The 23,372-nt window shown below is 34.3% G+C and overlaps 1 protein-coding gene across 3 annotated transcripts; it reads left to right on the top strand.

Moving 5' to 3' along the window:
• The first annotated feature begins 895 nt into the window (after positions 1 to 895).
• Positions 896 to 23,204, top strand: LOC138933015 (PRL-1 phosphatase-like). 3 transcript variants are annotated; one of them, XM_070295430.1, is made up of 7 exons: positions 896 to 1,039; positions 18,361 to 18,699; positions 18,773 to 19,041; positions 19,139 to 19,261; positions 19,348 to 19,479; positions 19,670 to 19,836; positions 19,931 to 23,204. In XM_070295430.1, exons 4-7 carry the CDS (start codon positions 19,145 to 19,147, stop codon positions 20,040 to 20,042), a joined length of 528 nt encoding a protein of 175 aa, XP_070151531.1. In that variant the 5' UTR covers positions 896 to 1,039; positions 18,361 to 18,699; positions 18,773 to 19,041; positions 19,139 to 19,144; the 3' UTR covers positions 20,043 to 23,204. The 3 variants fall into 3 exon arrangements, with proteins under 3 accessions (XP_070151531.1, XP_070151530.1, XP_070151528.1); XM_070295429.1 differs by lacking the exon at positions 896 to 1,039 and adding an exon at positions 13,455 to 14,082 and having other exon boundaries at positions 18,773 to 19,261; XM_070295427.1 differs by lacking the exon at positions 896 to 1,039 and adding an exon at positions 15,309 to 15,463 and having other exon boundaries at positions 18,773 to 19,261.
• Positions 23,205 to 23,372: the final 168 nt, after the last annotated feature.

Below are 23,372 nucleotides of genomic sequence, written 5' to 3'. Positions count from 1 at the left end.
ATCCAGAGAATTCCTTTTTGCTTTAAAACATAGAAATGAAAATATCGCAAATTGGGATTTGCCTTAAAATAGAAAGATTAAATAACTCTCTCTATCTTTTTCTCTTTGTATCTCCTCCCTGCTCCTCTTTCTTTATCTTATACACACACAGATTCATATATAAAGAGAAAATTACAGTAGTTTAATCATATGCCAAAGTTATTTTCCAATCGGTATACATATATGTATATATATAGGTATATTTTCGTAAAAAAGTTTAGTAAAAGCATGCTTGATACTGATTAATAGAAATTTTTCTAACGTAATTCTAGTCTTGGAGAAATTAAAAAGATGCATATTATACAAAAGCGTTCTAAATTTCTTTTTCTTTTTGCAAGGAAAAAATTGAGACTTCAGAATTTTTCCAAAATACTAGTTAAACGAAAATGGCTCTTTCATACATAAATTAACTTTTCACAATATCTGTCTCATTTTTTCGTGATAATACGCGCGTATATATAATGTATGACAATTTTTAGAGACAAGCAATTCTGCGAACAATTAATTCACGCGTTTTTGAAAAAAAAAAAAAGTGTCTAATATTTTATTGATATTCATTGGGTAAATAAATTTTTTCTTAATCAAAAATTAAATTTAAAGTTAATGTTCAAAAATTTAATTAACTTTTAACTTAGTTACTATCCAACACTGTTGATATTTATATTTATTTGTAGCTTTATTACGCGAGAATAAATAATAATTTCTCCACTTAATTTTCCCCTTTTACGCGCGCGCGCGCGTAGGTACGCATTTGAAATTTCGCGCCATCCATTTCGCGCAGTGAGTCGCCGAGTCCGAGTACCTTCGGCCATTTTCGCCCGAACTCGTCCGTGTCTCCCCGTCCGACCATCTCGGTTGTCAGTTGTTCACGGGCTTCTCTAGTGTTCGGACGTGCGCGAGTGGCGAGTGTTCGGCGTGTTTCCTGTCACCTACGGAGGTCGCGGTTTCGCTAACGAACGCCCTACCGTAGCTTCCATATTCAATGTGTATGGCGATTCAGGTGAGTGGCCGCGTCGAACGGCTTACATCGTTTTACATAGAGCCGGGACTCGCGGATAACTCTCGTGCTCGTGCGTGCGCGATGGAGAAAAGTCGATCGTCGCGTTTACGTTTTCGGATACGTCGCTCGCTCGCGTGTGTGCGTGCGCTTCATGGACGTGTGTGCACGGCGTGGCGCGGCCGACGAACCCTGGCGTCTCGTCCCCGTCGCTGCCGCCGCCACCGCCATCGGGGACGATTTTCGATACTCCCTCGATTTCGGAGCGAGTGGACCTAACCACCATGGCTTATATACAGTCCGTCGAGTATTCCCGTAATTCCTAATCGCGTCCCGAGTGACACCACCTTTTCAGCTCTCCGAACGAGAGATCTTGACGCGAAGGACATTTGGAAAGCACATTTTTATCGAATTGAAAAGATCTCGATTTTTTTCCTTCATCGCTCGAAACGCGTGATCTCTCTTGAAATTTTTACTGTTTTTGTCGTTTCACCTCTGCACCCATAATATACATATCCTTAAATATAAATTTTTCAATAAAAAATAATAAACATTATAATAAAATATATTGTTTGATTTATTATTAATTAACAAAAATAAATATATATAAATATAATTACTAATAAAAATATCACAAATTTAAATAATTATTAGAAAATGTACACCCATTAAAAATAATTATATATATATATATATATATAATATTATAATTATAAATAAATAATATAATATAATTCCGTAAATAATATTATTCATTCCCGTTAAATATCAAACAATTAAAACTAATAATATGCTAATTCCAACTCTTACTCGCTAAATATTCGTATACCTAAATGACTTTTTTTCGCCTTTGTTATTCATACGAATCATCATTAGAATTTTCGAAAAAGTAAACTGACTTTTAAACGATGATAAGTATATTTTGAGTTGCAATCAATGTATATAATATGTACTTTGATGAACACGAGACTAATATTGCAGCATGTAATGTGTATTTATCGTTTACCGGATATAGAGTAAAGACACGATCATGTGCTTGGGTGAATATCGTATTAAAATGTATTGTATGTCGTAGCAATAGAGTTTACAATCTGTCACATTTTTCCCGAAATTCTCAACGCGCCCGACGTCAAACGTCAACGGAGAATTTTATCCCGTTTGATCCGGCAATCGCTGTCGGATATTAATTCGCGTCATTCCCGAATCGCAGAACTAATCCGTTCCATGATGTTGTTGCGGCCGTGATTCAACGGGTAACAATGTTAACAATGATATTTCACAGTCGAATGGATGCATCGCGTTCGTTGCCGATTACACCGCGCGACCTATCTCGAAAGGAAATGTCAGCTTTCCAAATATATTGAAAAACGTCCACGAGACTGAAGAGATTATTAGCTTCGAAACACTCCAAGCAAGATTCTCTCTCTGATTATTCTATTTCTATATTCTATGTTTATGTAAAAAGGGTAAAAGGACGAATGGTGTAGATAACTCAATCGAGCTTATATCGAAAGGAATGTAAAAGATAATCGAACGTGTATTATTTTTTATTTATCTATCGCTCACTAAAAAAAATCTTAAGATTCTTTCAAAAATAATATACTTCGCGCGCGTACATTTTTTTTTTTTTTTGGGTCATTTAAAATCATTTTTTCACTCTAGAAAAATACAAAAAAAATATCCTTACTTTTTTTTTTCCCCCAAAGAGAATAATCAGTTATATTAAACCGTTACATAATTTATAACTCGAGTGAAAAGAAGATTGACGAATTATGTCCGGACTCCCCTTCCCCTTCCCCCTCCCCTTTCCTCCATCCCTCGATAAATTTGATTTCCTTTCTGCTCTGCTATATTTTTGCCCGATATTGTACCGGTGTTCGATTGAATTTCTCGGGGGGGGGGGGGGAAATGGAAAAACGGGGTTGACGTCATCTCTCCGACGGTACGACGCGACGCGTCTCTTCCCCCTCCCCTCCCCTCCGTCCCGTCCCGTCCCGTCCCGTCCCCTTCGAGAGGCGAAGCGTACGAAGAGGCGTGGAACGGGCGAGCACGCGCGTGTGCACGCTGTGTGCGAGCGAGCGAGTTGATTATCGTTTGTGAACTTCGGCCATGTTTTATTACTGCGTTTTGCGTCAACCGGGTCGGATAGGTGCAAATTATGTAGTCATTATCGGGGACGCCTTATCGATATTCGTGGACGAGTGCCGTTTGATCGCATTCGGGATCGCAACAGCGTGTCTCTATTTTTTTTTTTTTTTTTTTTCCCCAGAAGGACGAAACGCGAATCATTAACGAACGTTTCGTCCGCTATTTGATAGCGTGTTTATTATAAGATGGGGAAAGGCAAATACGTGTATGAAAATTATCGCGAATATCGACGATATATCGAGCACGCTCGCTGCGTTAGGCTTACGTTTGGGCAGATCTATGTTGCTTTCCTGTCATGATTACAATTTACTGATAATGTAACGAACACTAAATAACGAAAGAATTTTATCTCCCAGGTTTTCTATTTATATATAAAGAACTGTTGTGTGTAAGCACATTGCTTGCTTATTGACAGTTTGGAGTTTTTTTTTTTTTTTTTTTTTTTAATTTCGTGTTCCTCCTCTCGAACTTTTTAGAAATGGTTTATTTTTCACACGTGAAATTGTTACATTGACATTTATATGAGACATTGACACTTCATACGGGATATTTAAATTTAATATTTTTTTATGTGTGTATATTACTAGCGAATATCTACTCCAATTTAATAGATTTTTCATCTGTCACTCACGTTTAAATATCTACTAATGACAGCTTAAAGTTCCTGTTCTCTTCACCACAGTCATATTGAATTATGACGTCAGAAGCGAGAAATTACATTTTATTCTTGCGAAATATATCCATATAGATAAGTCTCTTTGAACGCTCAATTTTTCAGCGAAAATAAATGCCACAACAATTGACCAAGATTTACAATTTCTAATTATCAATCATTAATTTATATTTATTAGCTTATCAATCAAGAGAAAAAGTTTTCGATATATTTTACTAATTCGTATTTTTCTAAACACGAATAATCGTAAAAAAAAAAAAAAAAAAACTTCTTTTGACATAAAACTCATAAAGATTTATTCTTTGCAACTGAACCTCTTGCATTTTTTATTTTTCCTCTCCTCCTTTCCAACTTCTCTCTCTCTCTCTCTCTCTCTCTCTCTCTCTAAATGTATCTTATATTTAATCTAGTGCAGGAAGTTCAACTACAGAGAATGAATCTCGAATATTTTTCCCGTTTCTAACATCATAATTTAATATAGCCGCAAAACAGAAGCCTTATTGATGTTGTATTCTTTTGTTCTCTCCTTTTCTTTTTCTCTCTTTTTATCAGGATATTACAAATGTCATGGGAGTATCCCGTTTGCCCACAACCACTTACCACTGGTTCTTAGAATTTTTTTATTTTATCGCAGATCGAGGCACTCACATTGAAGCGCGCGTATTACATATTAATATATGTCACACGTTAGATGTGCACGTGGATAAGTTGATACTTACTACGTTAGAATTTCGTTTAAATGTATTCACTTTGTCGCCTAGAATAGCGTTGCTGTTGCTGCCATATAGATAGCATTCAGAGAACTTTCAGGCTCAGTTTTTTCGAATAAAAAGGATCCTTATCTCCCAGTCATCTCGTCTTACATGACCACGTGCGCGTCTAGTTTGCGTAAGTCATCGAATTACACGCGATCATATTTCAACAGTGTAATACATATTAAATTCGATCGTAACTCAGAAGATCGTTATAATTAGCTTTCAGAGACGTGCATCTAGATTTAAATATCGTGCGATTTTCTCGATAACTCCGCGCCTTCTAAGATAACATCTCTTTTTAACGAAGCTCCGCGATAACATATGTATTTCGATTTAATTTTCGTGACATCTCTCGTCCACTTTTTCAAATATTCCGCGCGAATTCCAGAATATCGATCGGTAGAATTGCTTGATTGTTCTACGAGTGTTTTCCAAATATCCTTCCTCCTCATCCTTCATCCCTCATCAAAGTCCATTCTTCTTTGTTCGATATATGCGTGCGTATTATCACGTATAAATATATACGTATTTCACAATCGTTATTCAAGTGTACGTATCCGCATGCTAACTCTTAATCCATCTCGTTGACTATCGATGAATTTTCAAACGTTTAAATGTAACTGGAATTTCCTTAAAAATATCATGCGCGATGATCTTTGTAATACATTTTTACATGTCAAAAATATCACGTAAGGTTCAACTTTACTCGCAATTATTGTTGCAATCAATCGTGATAAGCGCGACTGACACTAGTAATTTTTTTCAAATACTACAATTTCCATCTAATATTTGCGTACACCTAAACAAATATGTTCTCGGGGGAGGGGGAAAAAAAAAAACGGCCGCGAGCAAAATTTATGCACATCAAAGTTGCAGTAAACATCAACGATGATTCATAAAGGCAGATCTAACGTTCCATTTCCTGTTAAGTAAATTGCGCTACATTATACAACTGAACATATTGTGTGTAGAGTTAGGAGTAGCGGAAATGACATTGCGCGCAACATTATTGTGAAAATATATATATACTTATATACTGGGTGGCCCATTTTAATCCATCCAGTCGAATATCTCAAAAACCAAGCCCGGAAGAGAAAAATGTTTCAAACAAAAGTTGTGTGGCTTCAAGGGGGCCATAAGATGGTGACAATGATTTGACCTTGGAAAATCATTTGAAGGTCATGTGAAGGTCAACTTTAAAATCTTAAATGGAAACCCCCATTTTTTATTTAGTATTCTTGTAGCTTGCCTCGAGAGCTTTCCAAAACACTATAATAAATTATTTTTTTATTCGGTACTTTTTGAGTTATTTTATATTTTAATCTGACATCTTTTGATATAAAAAATTAAATATCTCATGAAATATTCAGTTTTCGATAATCTTACCGTAATACTTTTATGTACAGAATAATGAGACAAATCAATTAGTGCAAAAAAAAACAAATAATTGTTTAAAAAAATACATCGTAAATAATTTTTTTAAAAACTATAATTTTTTTTATACTAATTGATTTGTATCATTATTCCGTGCATAAAAGTATTACGGTAAGATTATCAAAAACTAACTATTTTATGAGATATTTAATTTTTTATATCAAAAGATGTCAGATTAAAATATAAAATAACTCAAAAAGTACCGAATAAAAAAATAGTTTATTATAGTGTTTTGGAAAGCTCTCGAGGCAAGCTACAAGAATACTAAATAAAAAATGGGGGTTTCCATTTAAGATTTTAAAGTTGACCTTCACGTGACCTTCAAATGACTCTTCAAGGTCAAACCAATGGTACCATCTTACGGCCCCCTCGAAACCAAACAACTTTTGTCTGAAATAGTATATATATATATATATATATATATAAACTAATTAACTAATTAATGAGATCTTCATTTATGTGTGTCTCGCGTACATATTGTAGTTTAATAAAAATAAAGGCAGGTACTCGTGAAGAAGAGAGAAATTATATATTATTCGAAATCAAATATATGAAAACCTGTATGAGAATTCTATATTGATCTTCCGATTAAGGATCCGCATTATTTTACGTACTTATTATTCGTATTAATATTTAGCGATATGGATGTTAATTGAGAATAGGGCCGAAAGATGTATATAAGCGTTCTGTTTCGTCCGAACTGGATACTAGAAGCACGCGCACGGAGTCAAACGCACTCGGAGTAATTCGACGACGAAGGAGGCGACATTAGTATCGGCCAGCTAGCTCTTTTCGGTGTCGTCTTTTCAGAGGCCTCTTTCTGGCCCACCCCTAGGCAGCGTCGCGACCAAGGCGTTTCACCGCGAGATTATTCCGAGACATTCCTCTATCCTCTCGCCGCGCCGCCACCGCCGCCGCCGCCGCCTCGCCACGTGTTGGATAAAGTTACTATCTCGACTAGACCGGTTGCGAGCGATACGTATGGCTTGAGGTAAAGGACGATTCAATAAGACGATGATGGGGGATATGAAAAGGGGGGTGAGGGAGGAGGCTTTTCGTTTCAAATCTTTATGGCTTTATAAACTTTTAAATGTTTCCCCCACAATTTCCTTTCACAATTTTTTCCAACTAGCAAGGCTATTAAAATCGCGAATATTCTTCTTCGGGAAATAAAAAACGATAAATCCTCTGCCCAATCCCTTGTATTATTAAAACGTTGAACAAGTATAGATGAATATAGAAAAACAGAATATATTTTTGTTTCTAACGATGCAACGTCAAAAATATATATCTCTATTATATATATTTTCTTTTAACAAGAATGAAAATTTTCTCCCGAACGTTTTATTAATAGTAACTATCTCCTATGACAAATATCTCTTCCATCAAAACACAGAGGGATTTATTTACAAATGTTCAAGATTCTGACTCTCGGTTCTCGTTTATTATTCCCAAGAATAACAGCTTTCATCCGTCAGTGCAAGAATCATATCAATAATGCTCGAATTGTATCGATACTTGTATAAAGTTCAGTTCTAATATTTAATTTTTCTTTTCCTTCCTTTTAACATTAGATTGCATCACGCACGTGCGTAGTAAAATTTGTAAATGTTCAAATAAATATCGTGAAATATCTTGTTTCAATTTTTATACTGAAAAATCAATCTGAAAAAGATTTAGCTGAGATCCACTTGAAATTTTTGTTTTATATATATATATATATCCGTTTGACATTTTAATATTACAAAGGCTTGCCGTTTTTCATTTCCTGAAAATTAATATCCGTGCTTTTAATAGCCTTTTTTTTCAGTTGGAAAAAATATTGGTCTTCTAATATTTATCGGAAACATTTTCGCGCGAATTATTCCTAAACTGGTGAGATATTGCAAGAGTCACATTTTATCTTCAAAGAACGTGTCGGCTCGAGTGGCCCTCTCGTCGCGACGGTTCGTTGCTCTCTTCAACGGTGCCGGTGAAGGAGAAGCGTTCGTCTCTCTCTCTCTCTCGGCTTGAAGCAGCGCATCCCTCGTTCTTACAAAAATCTTATCTTTCACGCATTGAAATTCGAGTTACCACGCCTAAAGGCGTAGAATTATAACAAAAGACGAAAAAAGGACATTGTATGGAAGAATATATTACAAATAAGATATAACTCACATGTTCGGATTTTTCTTTTTCTTTTTTTTTCTTTTTTTTTTACTCTTTTTAACGGATGCCAATTTTTTACCCTTTTTAACCCTTTGACCCGTCTCTATGCCATTGTGCGAAATGAATTTGTGCGACATTGTGTTACGCGCTTAAAGACGAACGATAGGGAGCTTCTTAAGCACTCGAGCTCGGATTAAATTGCCTTCGGCAACACGAATGCGCGTACGCCTCCTTTTACCCCCGTCGCTACTCGTCACGCAATATGAGACAAAACACACACTCGAAGAGAAAAACAAAGAGCGTTGTCATCGAAAATAGACCACCGTCGTCGAGTAATCTTTATAGAAGCTGTCTGGCGATCAATGCCGCCGTTTTTATCCACGTGTAGATTTCGCGGCTTCAAATCAAGCGTGCTCTCGCATACCTTCGAGGAAATTAATATTGCAAAGAATTCGAGGTAAATTGCTAATTATAATAATCGATCGGCGTATTAATTTTGCGAATTGAACATTGATGTCAAATTTATATCAATTTCTTGCCTTTTTAGGGATATTCGCGTTTCAATCAATTATAACTGAAATATAATCGAGAGAGAGAGAGAGAGAGAGAGAGAGAGCTTCTAATATCAAAAGAGAAATTGCAAAATTCGAAGTTTAGGTATAATTTCCAACGATAAACGGCCAGCCGAAGCTACGACGGGCGAGAATGACGTCTGTCAAGCTTAAAAATAGTATCACGCAAGGGTGATGTTGTGGAGAGTTTTTAAATGGATCGAATATCTCGTCCCGAGCCGGTTTCCAAAGGACGACGAATGTTAACATCCCCGCTATATATATGTAGTCGCAGGATAGGCGTCGTTCGGTGGGGGAGGGGGGGAAAGATACAAAAGATATTCGACGCCCAGACGAGACGCTAGGGTGGACGACCGGATGTCACTGACCTTGGATAACGATCGCTAATGTCTATGGGGTCGCTACCGGTGGGGTTGGCTGTCATTTTGGGAGAAGAGCTGCACACACACATATCTCTGCGTGTCCGCCGCGTATCCTGGACGTGGGAAAAGAGAGGAGTATTCACATTCTTTTACTTCTCGATACTTTCGTAAATTGCACAGGACATCGCGTTACTTAATTCTGGATTTATTTATTACACATATATACGTGCATATTTATTTTTTTTTCTTACCTTCTAATTTTTAATAAAATTGAAAATTAAAAATTATTCAGGATTACATACACTGAGAGATCCATTTTGTTGAACGAAATAAAATTTGTTTGAATCAAATAAATCTCTTGTTTCGACTATGGGCAAACAAAATCCTTCAATTAATACAACAAAAGAATTTAGTTTGAAAATTTCGTAATACTAACACACAAATTTGATTCAGTGAACAAAATTATTAATTGTATAAAATCAAATTTTTGATCGTTTTTTATTTTAATTTTATTCACTTCAATCGCATTTGGGTGTTGTAGTATTATCAAATTTTCCACCTGCAGTTACATTTGCTTTTCTTACATCAATGAAAATTTATCCATATTCAACAGAAGAAATTTACTTGGACGGTTGTCTCTTGTAACACGATAAGAAAAAAATATATAGATTATATTCTCCATCTTTTCAATTCTCTCGTCGTTAACGAGAGACTGCATACTGCGCATCACATTACACCTGCATAACAATTGACCGCGCAGTGACAGGTGAATGCGCAAAATAGCTTATGATATTCAACTCTAAACGGTTTAGTTCAAGTAAAAAATATTTAGAAGATGGATGAGCTTGTTATGGCGACAATAAAATTTTATTCGGATAAAAACAAACTCCATGCAAACAAAATGGTTTGTTAGCGTAACATTTAACTTCTTTCCAGTAACATAATTTTTATTAAATAAAATCAAATTACATATTGTTTAGTCAACAAAATGATTCAACCAAATAATAGTGTTTTATTTAACGAAATCAGGATCTCTCGGTGAAAATTAAAAATTTAACGAGTACGATATACGTGAATTGATGCCGAAGAATATTCGCGAAACATCGTTTCGCATTATTAACGATAACGATCCTTTGTCCGAGGCGATCCCTTATCATTCCTTGCCTAGTAACCTACTGACCTACTTGAAATATCGATTTTAACGCGCACCTGAGACCGCTCGTGCCGCGACCGCTTTCATTATTCGCGGCCGCACCTTTCGCATCTAGTAAAAGTGCGTCCGCATAAGCCAGAACACAGTCGTTCCGCAAATATATTACCTGTACTACAAATGCTCCGATGGAATCAAATTTAAACTAAAATTATTTATAAATATTTTTCATTTCTGACAACATACAGTATACAGTACGGTACAATGCAATATTCTTACGACGAATTTTGCGATAAAGCTATTATTGCTGTCGACATACAATAGATTGAGTAGCCTCCGTATACTTGCACTCTCAGAAAGGATTTCTGATAACGAGACAAAAAATATTCTTGACATATTTAATCTGTATCTCACAACCTTATGCGGTATAAAAATAAAACAATTTTTAAATTAAATCAATAATCCCTTTTCTTCTCTCTCGAATTAAATAAGATTGTCTTACTATCTTGAGACAAGAGTAACATATACAAATCTAAGCTTATATATTCTTGCATTTAGAATAACTTGATGTTAGATCGCTACAAATTTTCATCTTCATCTTTGTGAGAAAATTAACGGGATAGCACCAAGAGCATTTTATTCTAGATTTAAGAATTTTCCATTTAAGATTAAAATATTCCTTTTTCAATAATAAATATGATTGTCGCTGTATCGATCCTATTTTATGATAGATTGAAGAGTAATAGCATTAAATCCGGAAATCTTTTCTGTGGGTGTGTGTATTTATCCATTAAGCAGGCTTCATAATATTGAACTGGACCAATCGCGCATTGTCAAATCGTAAAATCAAGATTTTTATTTTTATTTTCTTCTCAAAGGACATCGAAGGACTAACATAAGCGAACAAATATGAACGATCATCGAGGAATATCAGTGTGATTGCCGGAAGCTTATTTAATCGATAAGCTCAGTTTAATAACATGAATCTGCAAATTTTTTTCACCGATATTGCCCAAACGAGCCGGTAAAAACATACTTTATTCGTTAAATCGTTTTTATATTTCGTAAAATTATCGCATATATGTCGTATTATTTGTATCTCCTACTCTGTTTCTAACAAAATGTCGATGTTTCAATACATATAATATAAACGTTCAATATATATATAATATACGTTTTAATGTATAATGAAAAAAAAAAATTTATAATCCAATGGATGAAAATATTTATACCGATGTCATAATATCGTTACGAACGTTGCCTACGCTGAGAAAAAAAAAGTTGTTAATTTGACTAAATTCGTCCAACTAATTATTATTTCTTTGTATTTCATTAATTGAAATATTTAACTATTTAAATCAAATATACCTCGTGTTAGATTTAATTAATTAATATGTCGTATTTGACTTAGAATATTAAAATATTTCAATTAAAGAAATAGTAATTAGTTGGACGAATTTAGTCAAGTTAACAATTTTTTTTTTTTTTTCTCGGTGTAATAATATGCGGTTCGTCGCCCCGCAGCTCGTTCAAATCCCACCCTATTCCCGGTCGTCTCTGGAAGTCTGGAAGAAGGAAAGGGCGAATGTCGAGGGAGGGATATAAACATATAATGCATAACATACGGGAATGTACTTTGGAACACGATATACATGTATCACTGTCTCGATTCATCACTGTTTATTACAGTTTAATTATTGAGAATTGTAGAGCTACCTTCTTCATCTATATATGTACATACATCGTTTCTAATTCAGAACACGCGTAACGATCGCTTTCTCTATTTGTTTTATACGTCCCACTCTAACACGTGTGTGACGACAGTGACGTCACAATTCGACGTCATAATGTCTCCTACTGGTTGATATCGGCTGTATTGATCTTCGGTGAAAACGTCACTGGTTCATTCGCAAAATACTTTTTTCTCGAACGCACATTTATTCATCAATTGAATGTCATCATTCTGTTTGCTTTAAGATCTTTTTATCATGTCTGTATATTCGTGTACGTCGCGGCGTATTATCATCTTTATATCGTGGGTTTAGAATTTTTCATTATTTTTTATTATTTCTTTTTCATTATGCTTCATAGCCGAAGGACAGGTGATTTCATCAGGTTATTATATCGTATATGTATTTAAAAAAAAAAAAAAAAAAACACACATGTTATTGACAGCGCTATAACATCGTGTCGCTTCTCGAATTTTCTTCGTACACGCTATCAGTTTGAAATTTTCTGCGATTCTGCGACAAATTGCGTTGAAATCTACAAGCCAAATGTGTCAAGTAAGCAAGCGCGTATATTTTTACGAAACGGCCTAATAATTCATCTAGCTCGACGGATTTCTGACGTCATTGAAGCTTGGATCTTGCTCTCTCGCCATCAACAGCTGTTAGCGAGAATGAAAGTCGCTCGATTATAAGAACCAGTCGGTATTTCTGATAATCGTGGCGTAGACGTATGAATAATAAATATAACTCGTAGGGTAAAAGAAAGGATCGTCAAGAGAATTCGTATACACACAGACATACATCAAGATATCAAGATATCGGTTCTGCGCATAAGAATATTAAAACCATACCGAACTTATGCAATAGCATTGCGTGCTATTGCATAAACTTACACCTCGGACAATCATCGCTAAACCCTCTCGCCTACCCGTGGCCGCGGTCGTGATTATAATCGCGTGAGATCATTTTATTAATCATTAATCGATACGCGCGAGAGAGATCAATCGTATCGCGGTCAATAAAATCGTACGCTCGTACGATTTGTCGCCGCACGTGATTTTTAGATTACGCGCTAGAGAATCCGTCTACGCTTATACCAACGCGGATATCGCACGATCGATAGGTGCGCTCGATATCGAACTCCATCGATTAGATAGACGGCGCCAAGCTGGAAATCGGAGGAGGTCGATCGCGCCAAATTTCAATATCTCCGTTGCGATGAGATCAGAATCACGCAAATATCATCCCGATCCGTGAAAAGAAACTATGAACGATGTTTACGTAATGTCGTTGCCCGACTCTCGTCACGCGCGAAAAAAAAATTTTCCCACGTAGACAGCCATAAGGCAGAAGAGCGTGACCGGTTGCGAAGACGCGTGCGAGAGAGTCGAATGACATTGCGTATGCGATATATGCGTGTGTATCTTTTGGAGCGGCGGAGGAGGGAAGGAGGAGGTCAGACGATGAGCTCGGTGACGGGAGGAGTGTTTGTGCTTATTTTGATCGCCACGCTGCTGCGGCTGGTCCAGATTCGACACGACGACGACCGTCGTCGCTGCAACGAGCGCGCGATAATCGTCCTCGGGGGGCCTCGCATCCCGCGCGTATCTAACAGCTTTTACCTTTTACGAGAGGCGGTTCTTCCCCGCGAGTCGAAGATAAATTCTTCTATAGCGGAAACGATCCGCGATTCGATAATCAATTCGTGCGAAATGTTAAGACGTTGACGTTAATCGACGCGATTACCGTTTGCAAGGAACAGTCGTGGCACCTGTCAAAAGCTGAAAAACACGTGGAACGATACGAACGATCATCTCGTTTGGATCCTGAGGCGGTGAATTTTAGGTGGTCTCGCCAAAGTGCGCGCGCGCAAACATTAAAAGTGACTTTTTCTCTCTCTCTCTCTCTCTCTCTCTCTCTCTCTCTCTTCGTGATGTGGTGGCGGTGAATCTCGTCACGTTGCTACCAATTTCTGATCGCGTGACGATATTGACATTTAGATTATAATTATCTCCGAGAACTCTTTCGTGACCTTGAAGATCCCCCCCCCCCCCCCTCGTCAAATGATTATAAGGTAAAGTGAATCAAGTCACTGTCGGACACATTGCGAAGAAATATTAAATGCGTAGCCGCTTTTTAATATATGCAAATACTTAAAATTCTATTAAAAAAAAAAAAAAAAAAAAAAACCCAGCGAGTTATTTCAATCTTTTGTGGCTATTTTATTTTCGCCGTAGCGGTTTATGATTTTTGTTTATCTTACATATGACGCGCAGACTCATAAATCCCATCGTGACTATTATGCAACGTGTAAGAAAACGTTATTCTCACGAGATGTAAATTGATATACTTGCTGAGATCGATGAATATTTCGTCGCGCGCGTCTATCGCGATTATCTTTCAGTTATCATTTTTATATTTTAATCATTCGTATTCGTGTGTAAAATCGAATTAACCTGGCTTATGAATGATAGAGGCTGGAAAAAGCGCCGATTGTTTGAAACTTTCTTTCGATAATTGTCTTTAGCGGAGGCGCAGATAAATTATTCTTATACGTACATCCGTATGGCATGTAACATACACATCCTGACTCCTGATCCTCGCGATTTCTCTTGCTTTGTCTCGCATATAGTGTAACTGTATACAGTATATATATATATATATATATACAGGGTGTACTGTAAAGATTGGATCAACGCTTATAATTAATATCGAGACATTAATAATAATAATTTCTGTTACAAGCGATTAAAAAAGAAGGGCTTTTCGTAAACTAAACGTTAAAATCGTATTCTTTAGTCAATTTCAGATAGAGTTTATTTTAATAGAGAAAGAGAATTTTAATTTAAAGCTTAATTACAAAGATATATAATGGAAAAAAATAGAAACTTGCAAAAAATAATGACTCGATATTTTCGCAGAGGAAAAATCGTCTCCAAATGATCTCAACAATTTATTCTTAAGCGTTGATCCTTTACGGTTACGGTACACCCTGCATATATATATATATATATATATATATATATATATATATAATATCAATGTATAAAATATTTTATACATTTGATATTTAATCGGATGTGAATATTAAAGAGAGATGCTTAGGAAAAAGTATAGGCAAAACGTATACATTTTCTCTTGCGAAAATTTCCGTTACATTCTATTAATAGACGAATGATTGGAGCGAGCGATTTTTGTCGCCTCGTCTTCTTCGCGGATTCGTCTTTCAAAATGTCCGCGACGTAACTACAACGTAAATAGAATTTTGTTTACCGCATAAACCCACGCGCGTCGTCGATCTTGTGACACTCCGATGATTCCGATGATGGATGATGTTTCGAGTATTAGTTCCGATCGAGATGAACTTCCTTCGAGCAACAGTACGACGGAACCTTTCAACTGCTTTAGAGCGTCACTTACGTTGCAATCTTGCAAATTGTAGCACAAGAGACATTGTACGTAGAGAGGTCTTGTAGTGAAAATAATTCCAACAGGATCGTGGCAATATTTTATGTGCGGGGGCCGGCCTCGCTTTTAAAAATTTTTACACACACACACACATGGGCGCGCGTGCGCGTTTGTATAGTGTATATAATTTAAATAATATATATAAAAAAAATAATGACAAACAAATGGACATTAACAGGAATAGAAATATAATTGATTGTATTTCATCTTAATTGGTTTTTTTTTTTTTTTTTTTTTTTTTTTTTTTTTTTTTTTTAATCTCAATCAATCTTTCGTCACATCGCTGTATACAGGAATTATACGTAAAAAAAGATTAGATTGATACAATTCTTTTCTTTTATTCATTTTTTTTTTATCTCCACGTTATCTCATCAAATTTAAAAATAATTAAAATTTAAAAAAAAATAAAAATTTCGTTAAAATTCCCTCCCTCCATACTACATGTTTATGCAGCAATGTTATATTATTACAGTATAAATATACTTTGCATCCGATATTAGTATAATTACTTACATCGCAATCTTTCGGAAAATAGACATTTGACAATGTGCTGTGCAATCGTACAATAATACAGAGTGTCTCTCTGAAAAATCATGAAAAATCTAGAATTCCTACAGATATTTTTTCTTTAGCTGGAAAAATCAGGAAATTCTCATGGAATTTTATCGAGACTCGGGGAATTCTTTTAAAAATTATTTGATAATTTTGCTTCTATATCGTAAGCAGTCGGCAAAGCAAGTGGATTAGGTGTTTAAAATATTATAAATATAAATATTATAAATTATAAATATATATTTATCTCTGTTTATATATATTCAATGTTGTAACAAAATATCGAATATATACAGCACATATTCTTTATTGTAATTTTTAGTCATTAGAATTTAACATTACAAAACGCATACAATAAAGAAAAAAAAAACTTATTTTAGAAAGTTGCAAAAAATCTTTAAAGTATTCTTTTTACCTGGAATTTTGGACAAAAATAATCTGAAAAATCAAGGAATTTTTTTTACAAGATTTGAGTAGACACTCTGTAATAATAATTGCAACAATATCGTACTTAGGATACTCGCAAACTTATAGTTAAATATTTCTACAATTTTGTGCTGTATAGATGTATTGAAAAAATCATTGAAGCTAAAATGTGTGTTTGACGACGTGGAAGATGTGTGAATAAGTATTCGCGCCTTATTACTATATAAGCAAACCACAGGCAGTTTTATTTTTAACCAAATCACGACGGCGTCGCATGTACATACAATGACAAAGTTTAGAAGAAGACGCGATGATTTGATGCGGAAAAATTCTATCGACAATATCTCGATTTTTTTTTTGATCGCCGAATCGAACGAGACGTAAATTTTGCTTTTCTATTTTCAACCCAGAGTTTATCTCACTGCGATTCTTTATATTATTTATTATATAATATATAGTATTATGATTATATATATATATATATATATATATATTCTCTCTAAAATATCATGAGATAGTATATGATAGTATTAAAATATAACGATTCCAGAAGAATTCTCAAAATATCATTAATGTTATTTATAGCGGAAACACATGTTGTTTCAAAATTGAGTATCTACAGGTTTTAATGTTATCTCAAGTCTATACAATTACACGGCCTAAGTAAGCTTGTCAAATCAATTTTGAGAGATCTCGTTTGTAAATATTGTAATATTTTCTCTCTTCATTTTATGACAGTGAGTCATCCTCATTTCTCGAACGAATGAAGCTTCGAAAGTCTTATCTGATCATCTGTCCGACATCTGGCAGCTCTTACCGATAATTGTTTTCTCTTATTCTCTCTCATTTGCTCTTATTGTTATCTCGCTCTCGCCGAGTCAGAGAGCAGAAAGATTTATAAGATAATTTTCGGGAGGTAAAAATTTATTGTCTTAATGAGAGAATGCAAGATCATATTTTACATTCGTCTTATAAATCAGCGGAACAAAATGAGCACAACTAATTCTAATTAATATTTTGATAAAAGTACTAATCGAACAACCGCGTTTGTTTCGTGTCGTTTCATAGCAAATAGAACCAAATTAAAAAAAAAAAAAAAAAAAAATTGTTTAAAAAAATTTATTATAAAATGTGGAATTATACGTTTCTAAGCAATTTCTTGTCGAAAATGGAAATTGCAATAACTATTCAGTATACATACATATATTGAATAGTATATCATGTTAAAGAAATAAAATGCAAGCAGCGATGATGGTCGACATATCATCGCGATAGATTCGGCCTTGGCGGCGTTTCACTGCTCTCCTCTCTCTGTTTGAGACTTCACCTGCCAATTATTTCGGTTATTCTTGTTCGTATGCCTGAATGTCGATTGGTCATGCTTCTATCTGTCAATCAGTTGTTGTTCGCGTGTAACGACAGCGTTATGCAAAAGGGGAGCTTTCGCAAATCAATCGCGGCGAAAGATCGAGAAGTCAATTTGTACGCTACCAAACGCCGCAAGCTTGGCACAGAACAATCGGAAATTGCGATCTATGTCACGCGCGTGTGATGGTGCATCTTCGATCTGAAAATTATTTCGGTATCTTTTCTTTTCGCAGCATGAGCGATATTTCGTCAACACGTGCGCGTGCGAAATTGCTTTAATTTGTCAGGAAACAAAGCTAAATTATTTGAACGAATCATTATAAAGGAGAGTTTAATAAATAGGGTCTATTCTCTTCACACGCGCGAAATAACATACTCGAAAATTGGCATCAGACGCAATTTGGCTATTATTGTGACAGGAGAAAATTTATGCAATTGTCACGCGCGAGGATGATAAGAGTAGCGCGATTTTACTTCAAGATTTATAATTTTATTATTCGCGATAAAAAGATCTATCATTCTTGATTTTTTGTTGCAGTTTCCTGGTGAGTGCATCCTCACATACATGGAGTTTCAGTTGGATAGCGCAGAGTATTGCCAGGCTCAACACAAATAGAGAGACACGCCCCACATACTCCCTGACAATTATTAGGTACTCTTAGAATAAAGAGAAGAAGGGTGGAAACATCTTGGAGGGTGGAAAGAAGGATATTAAAGTAGAAGAATTATCACGCACCGGGGAAGCCAGAAAAATAAATCATCGACTAGTCATCACGCAAGACACATAGAAGAATTTAATAGAAATTATTAATTTACATTAGTAGATGCAAGCATTGTAGAGATACTGAGCGCACCTGGAGCACCCAGTGCCAAATAGGTACATTAATTTTCAATTACATAATTGCAATTTGTCGCATATAGAGATAAACCTATAATTATACTGATTTCAGATAATCTTCCGCGAATTATAGTCAAAAAGTCTCAAGTAGAAAGGATAAAGCGCATATCAACACCGCCTAATGTAACGTAGCCCTTACACTTTCGGCGAAGTTCGCACCCCGACAACCCTTCCTAAGATCTACATGTAAACCCGTGGTTCTGTCCTCTGTAAAAAAATAAGATATTCTATTAGTTAAATGAGAAATAACTCTATAAGACTGACATTTAATGGGCTAAGTTGTCAAATCCAGCCTTTGTCGCTTCGTATAGTGTGGCACACGTATGTGAGAGACTTTAAAAGACAAGTTATATAAGATCTTTAAGAGAGTTAAAAACAAAAGGAAGAAGATAGATAATACACATCTCTCCATCTTAAGGAGGAAATGAGCAACATGAGGGTGAAGGATATCAGACCGGCGCCCGCCGAGATTGAATACAAAAATATGAAGTTCCTCATTACTGATCGGCCCAATGATCAAACCATCCATACCTTTATCCAAGTTAGTATACAACATTCTCTGTCCAAGACAAATCCTCTTATTTCTCTTAATTACCTAATACAAATTGTTATATATCTCTTTAATAGGAACTGAAAAAGCATAATGTGAAAGAAGTGGTCAGAGTTTGCGAACCAACGTACAAAGTCGAGGAACTCAAGTCGGAAGGGATCAATGTGATAGATTTGGTATTCGACGATGGTACATTTCCACCAAACGAGGTAAAGGATCTCACATTTTTAGACGTTATAAACGAAGAAACAAAATGGAAATACACACACACACACACACACACACACACACACACACACACACACACACACACATATATATATATATATATATATATATACATATATATGTATATATATATTATTTGCATCCATTCTGTCTATTTATAACAATTTCTAGGTAGTGGATGAATGGTTCGAATTGCTAAAAAATCGATTCCGGGAATCACCTGATGCATGTGTGGCGGTACATTGCGTCGCAGGTCTCGGTAGAGCACCGGTTTTGGTTGCAATAGCTCTCATCGAGCTCGGACTCAAGTTCGAAGATGCTGTTGCCCTCATCAGAGAGTAAGTCATCTTGTACTTTATAACATCTCTTTGTTTGCTTAAATATTATTGATATGCATTACAATTGTGATTTGCGACTCTTTCTCTGTTTTAGGAAAAGACGAGGCGCTATAAACGCAAAGCAGTTGACTTTTCTTGAAAAATATCGTCCCAAGTCTCGATTGAAGCTCAAGAATGGACAAAAAAATTCTTGTTGCATCCAATAGATCAAAGAATTTTTCAAAGAAGAAAAAAAAAAGAGAAAAGTCACTAATCCACATACCGATTGATATAAATGTATAGGTTTTTGCGCCTGAAAACAAGTGGCATATTGTAGCAAATCTATTCTGAATGGCCTATCAATGGAAATGCAATCGTGATAAATGTCAATAAATTTTGAGGCACTTTTTTTGCACTAATCATCTATTCTAAATTTCCGAGGCAAGTCATTAACATGTGAATATAGCTTCAAATTGTTGTTGGTTCCTTTTGTGAAATGATCGCATACTTATTTTTGATACTTGATCGATATTATATTAAATATATAATGGGACAAAAATTAAGCCTTGAAATAGTAATAACTATTTTTAAAACACTTGAAAATCTCGATTACATTATTGTCATTCAGCCTTAGTGATTTCTAAATTATGACTTCTAAATTGTGAGTTATTATTCATATATGTGTACATTTATTATATAATATACCTTAATTTTTTTTCTTAATATACACAAAAGATAAAAACAAATATAGAATAAACGTGCGCGCAAAATATAATTTATTTAATTTAAAAAAGAAAAATATAGGAATTATAATTGTAATTATAATAAACATGTGCAGTAGTATGTACATTATCAGTTTGTTAACATTTCATTGAGATGACAAATTATATTGTGTTTTTTGAAATATATATAAAAGATATGTAAAATATTTTTATTATTTATCGGATTTTTACCAGATGTAATTTAGAAATTTCTACACTGAGTGATCGTAAACTACGCTTCAGGATGAAATAATAACAGTGCTATAAAAAAGTAAATACGTTTCTTTACAGAATATATAAAGATGTATAAAAATATCTGAATCAGAATTATATATTTCTTTTTAAACTAAATATATTTAAAAAAAACTATCTGCCTCGCGTGTATGCAAAAAAAAATATACTGCTCTTTAGAAAGATTTTATATACATTTTTCGCAGAATGCGATTGGAATAAAAAGGAGGTGTTTTTTATACATTATATATTAGTCGCAACTTTGTAAAGTAAAATTCTGATATATTAAGCATCAAAATAATTTCTTCAACGATGCGTCAGAAGAAAATACTATAATGAAGGATTATCAACTTTTCAATAATGAAAGAGCACATTATTTTAAACATTTATACATTTAACAATTATAAAACATATTGTGATATTGAATTTGTGTATATATATATATATATTTTTTTTTTTTTTCTTTTCTCATTGCATATTTGCGAAATTATATTAATTCTAATTAGTAAAATATTAGGCAAAAATGGTTAATATTTGCAATTACTACTATAATATTTTGATATACTTGCCGTAAATGTTTAATGCAAATCATGTGAATTGCAGTATTTGAACTTTGATGCATATTTTGAATTTAAAGGCAAAAGTTTTTAGCTTAAAGAAGAGAAGGGAAACAACACATATTGCGTTGCATTTCCAATGGCACGCCAAATTGCTGATGGATGTTTTTAACTCTTATTGGACTTGGAATCTGCGTTAACTTGAAAGATGGATAATGAGAAACTAATGTGAAGTAAATCACTTTCCAGAGCTGTATATCACATTTATCGTAGCTCGACGGCAATTTCACCAAAATCTTTACATATCTAACTCTCAGTTAGAAATAGATTTTTCAATCTGATACGAGCATTATGTAAAATCATTGTCGTCTTCAATTTTGGTAAAATTGTCGGTGATGCTGTACGCCACACTAAACTGTGTTCAAAGGATAGAAAAATTCACTCGTAAAATAATAACAAATATAATGCTTAGAACATATTTCACGCGCGTCTGCTGATTTCATGTGAATGTACGTTGTTTTGTATTCGATGTTTTGTTATGCCGTCTTTGTTTCTAACCATTTTGCTTAACAATGAGTCCGTTCCGGAAATGAAACTTGCACGCGACAGTTATATAGCAATAGGGTTTGGTTAATGTGTATCAATACATTCAGCCATCCAAGCTTAATTGCTACTGGACGATCTCACTGTCGCATTTCAGTACAGTATAACAATTATTGCTTATTGTTACGCGTTCGTTAATCATATGCCTATCTCTTATTTCAATGACAAAATACGATTGACAATCTACAATCGATTGATAATCTATTACTTATTTGATTATCAAACGAGCGACAAAAGAATAATTTAATTTTTAATGAATGACAATAGGATACATTCACTACGATCGCAGACTCGGATTGAAATTTGAATCTGGTGCATCTTTTTTTGTAATATTGAAACCGCAATATTTTTTACCAGAGGATGGGACGAGGGTTATTCATAAAAGCAAATCATCCAATCTTAGATGCAAAAGTATGTTACTTTTATATAGTTTAATCCCTAGTTCAATTATAACAATTAAGCTAATCGGGCACATATATAATTATACTTTTTTAATTAAATTTTTTTCGAAAGATACATCAATATTTGTGGCAAAATAGGTATGGTCTTAAAAGTTACCAATATGATTTTCATTGTTTAGCTATTACTTTTGCACATCGATTCACTTCTTCAAGCTGTATAAATAAATTGCTGCTATAATGCAAAACGTCTGTTTTTATATATACTGTGATATGATTTTTCTTTATGTGTATAAAAAGAATAGTAGAGAGGAGTAGAATGGAATGAGGATTGTGGTTGTTGATACTGTGATGTCAAGAGTTTTAGTTTGCTAACGTGTAAAAGATTATGCACGTTGCTATTTTATTTGAAATAATATTCAATTACAATTCAACATATGAAAATCGTTTCACTGTGCAATAATGCTTACATTAATGATACATGTATATGGAATACGGAACGTTTTATTTCTTGAAGAAATGAATCGAACTGCTGCAAAAATTAATATTACTTAAAGAAACAAATGCAATTATATAGTTAAAATAATTTTGTTTTTTTAATAGTTATTTTATGTGAATTTAATTGATACGATAATTTTATGTATCGATAAAGACCTCTTGCGTTTAACATGTTTAATGTGAATATTTGAAGCAAGAACAATTTAGATAGGAAAGAAATCCTCTATTTTAAACCGGCATAATAAAATAAGAACAATCACTCCTTACAAATTGATTAAGCAAGAAATAAAAAAATAATGAGTTAGCGCAATTTAAATAAAGATTACTATTTAATTTCTAAATGGAATTTCCTCCACCTGTCATTATATACAATTGCCTTGAATTAAACTAAATAAAATTATTTTGTTTAAGTTATATTGTGTGTAAACAATATCAATAAAATAAAAGAAAAAAGAATGAAAGTTGTTTTATGAAAAAAAAAAGAAAAAAGAAAAAATTTTTAATAACAT

The sequence above is a fragment of the Polyergus mexicanus genome, unplaced genomic scaffold (genome assembly GCF_030449975.1).
Source record: "Polyergus mexicanus isolate NDT 795.1 unplaced genomic scaffold, iyPolMexi1.0 SCAF_5, whole genome shotgun sequence".
Taxonomy (NCBI): domain Eukaryota; kingdom Metazoa; phylum Arthropoda; class Insecta; order Hymenoptera; family Formicidae; genus Polyergus; species Polyergus mexicanus.
Note: the sequence above shows the minus strand (reverse complement) of the source record. Positions and strands in the feature narration are given on the sequence as shown.

Bases quoted from the DNA above. Each gene is read 5' to 3' on its own strand.
- LOC138933015 (XM_070295430.1), top strand. From the start codon at position 19,145: ATGAGCAACATGAGGGTGAAGGATATCAGACCGGCGCCCGCCGAGATT. The intron at 19,262-19,347 runs GTTAGTATACAA...TCTCTTTAATAG, and splicing joins CCATCCATACCTTTATCCAA to GAACTGAAAAAGCATAATGT. The intron at 19,837-19,930 runs GTAAGTCATCTT...TCTCTGTTTTAG, and splicing joins GCTGTTGCCCTCATCAGAGA to GAAAAGACGAGGCGCTATAA.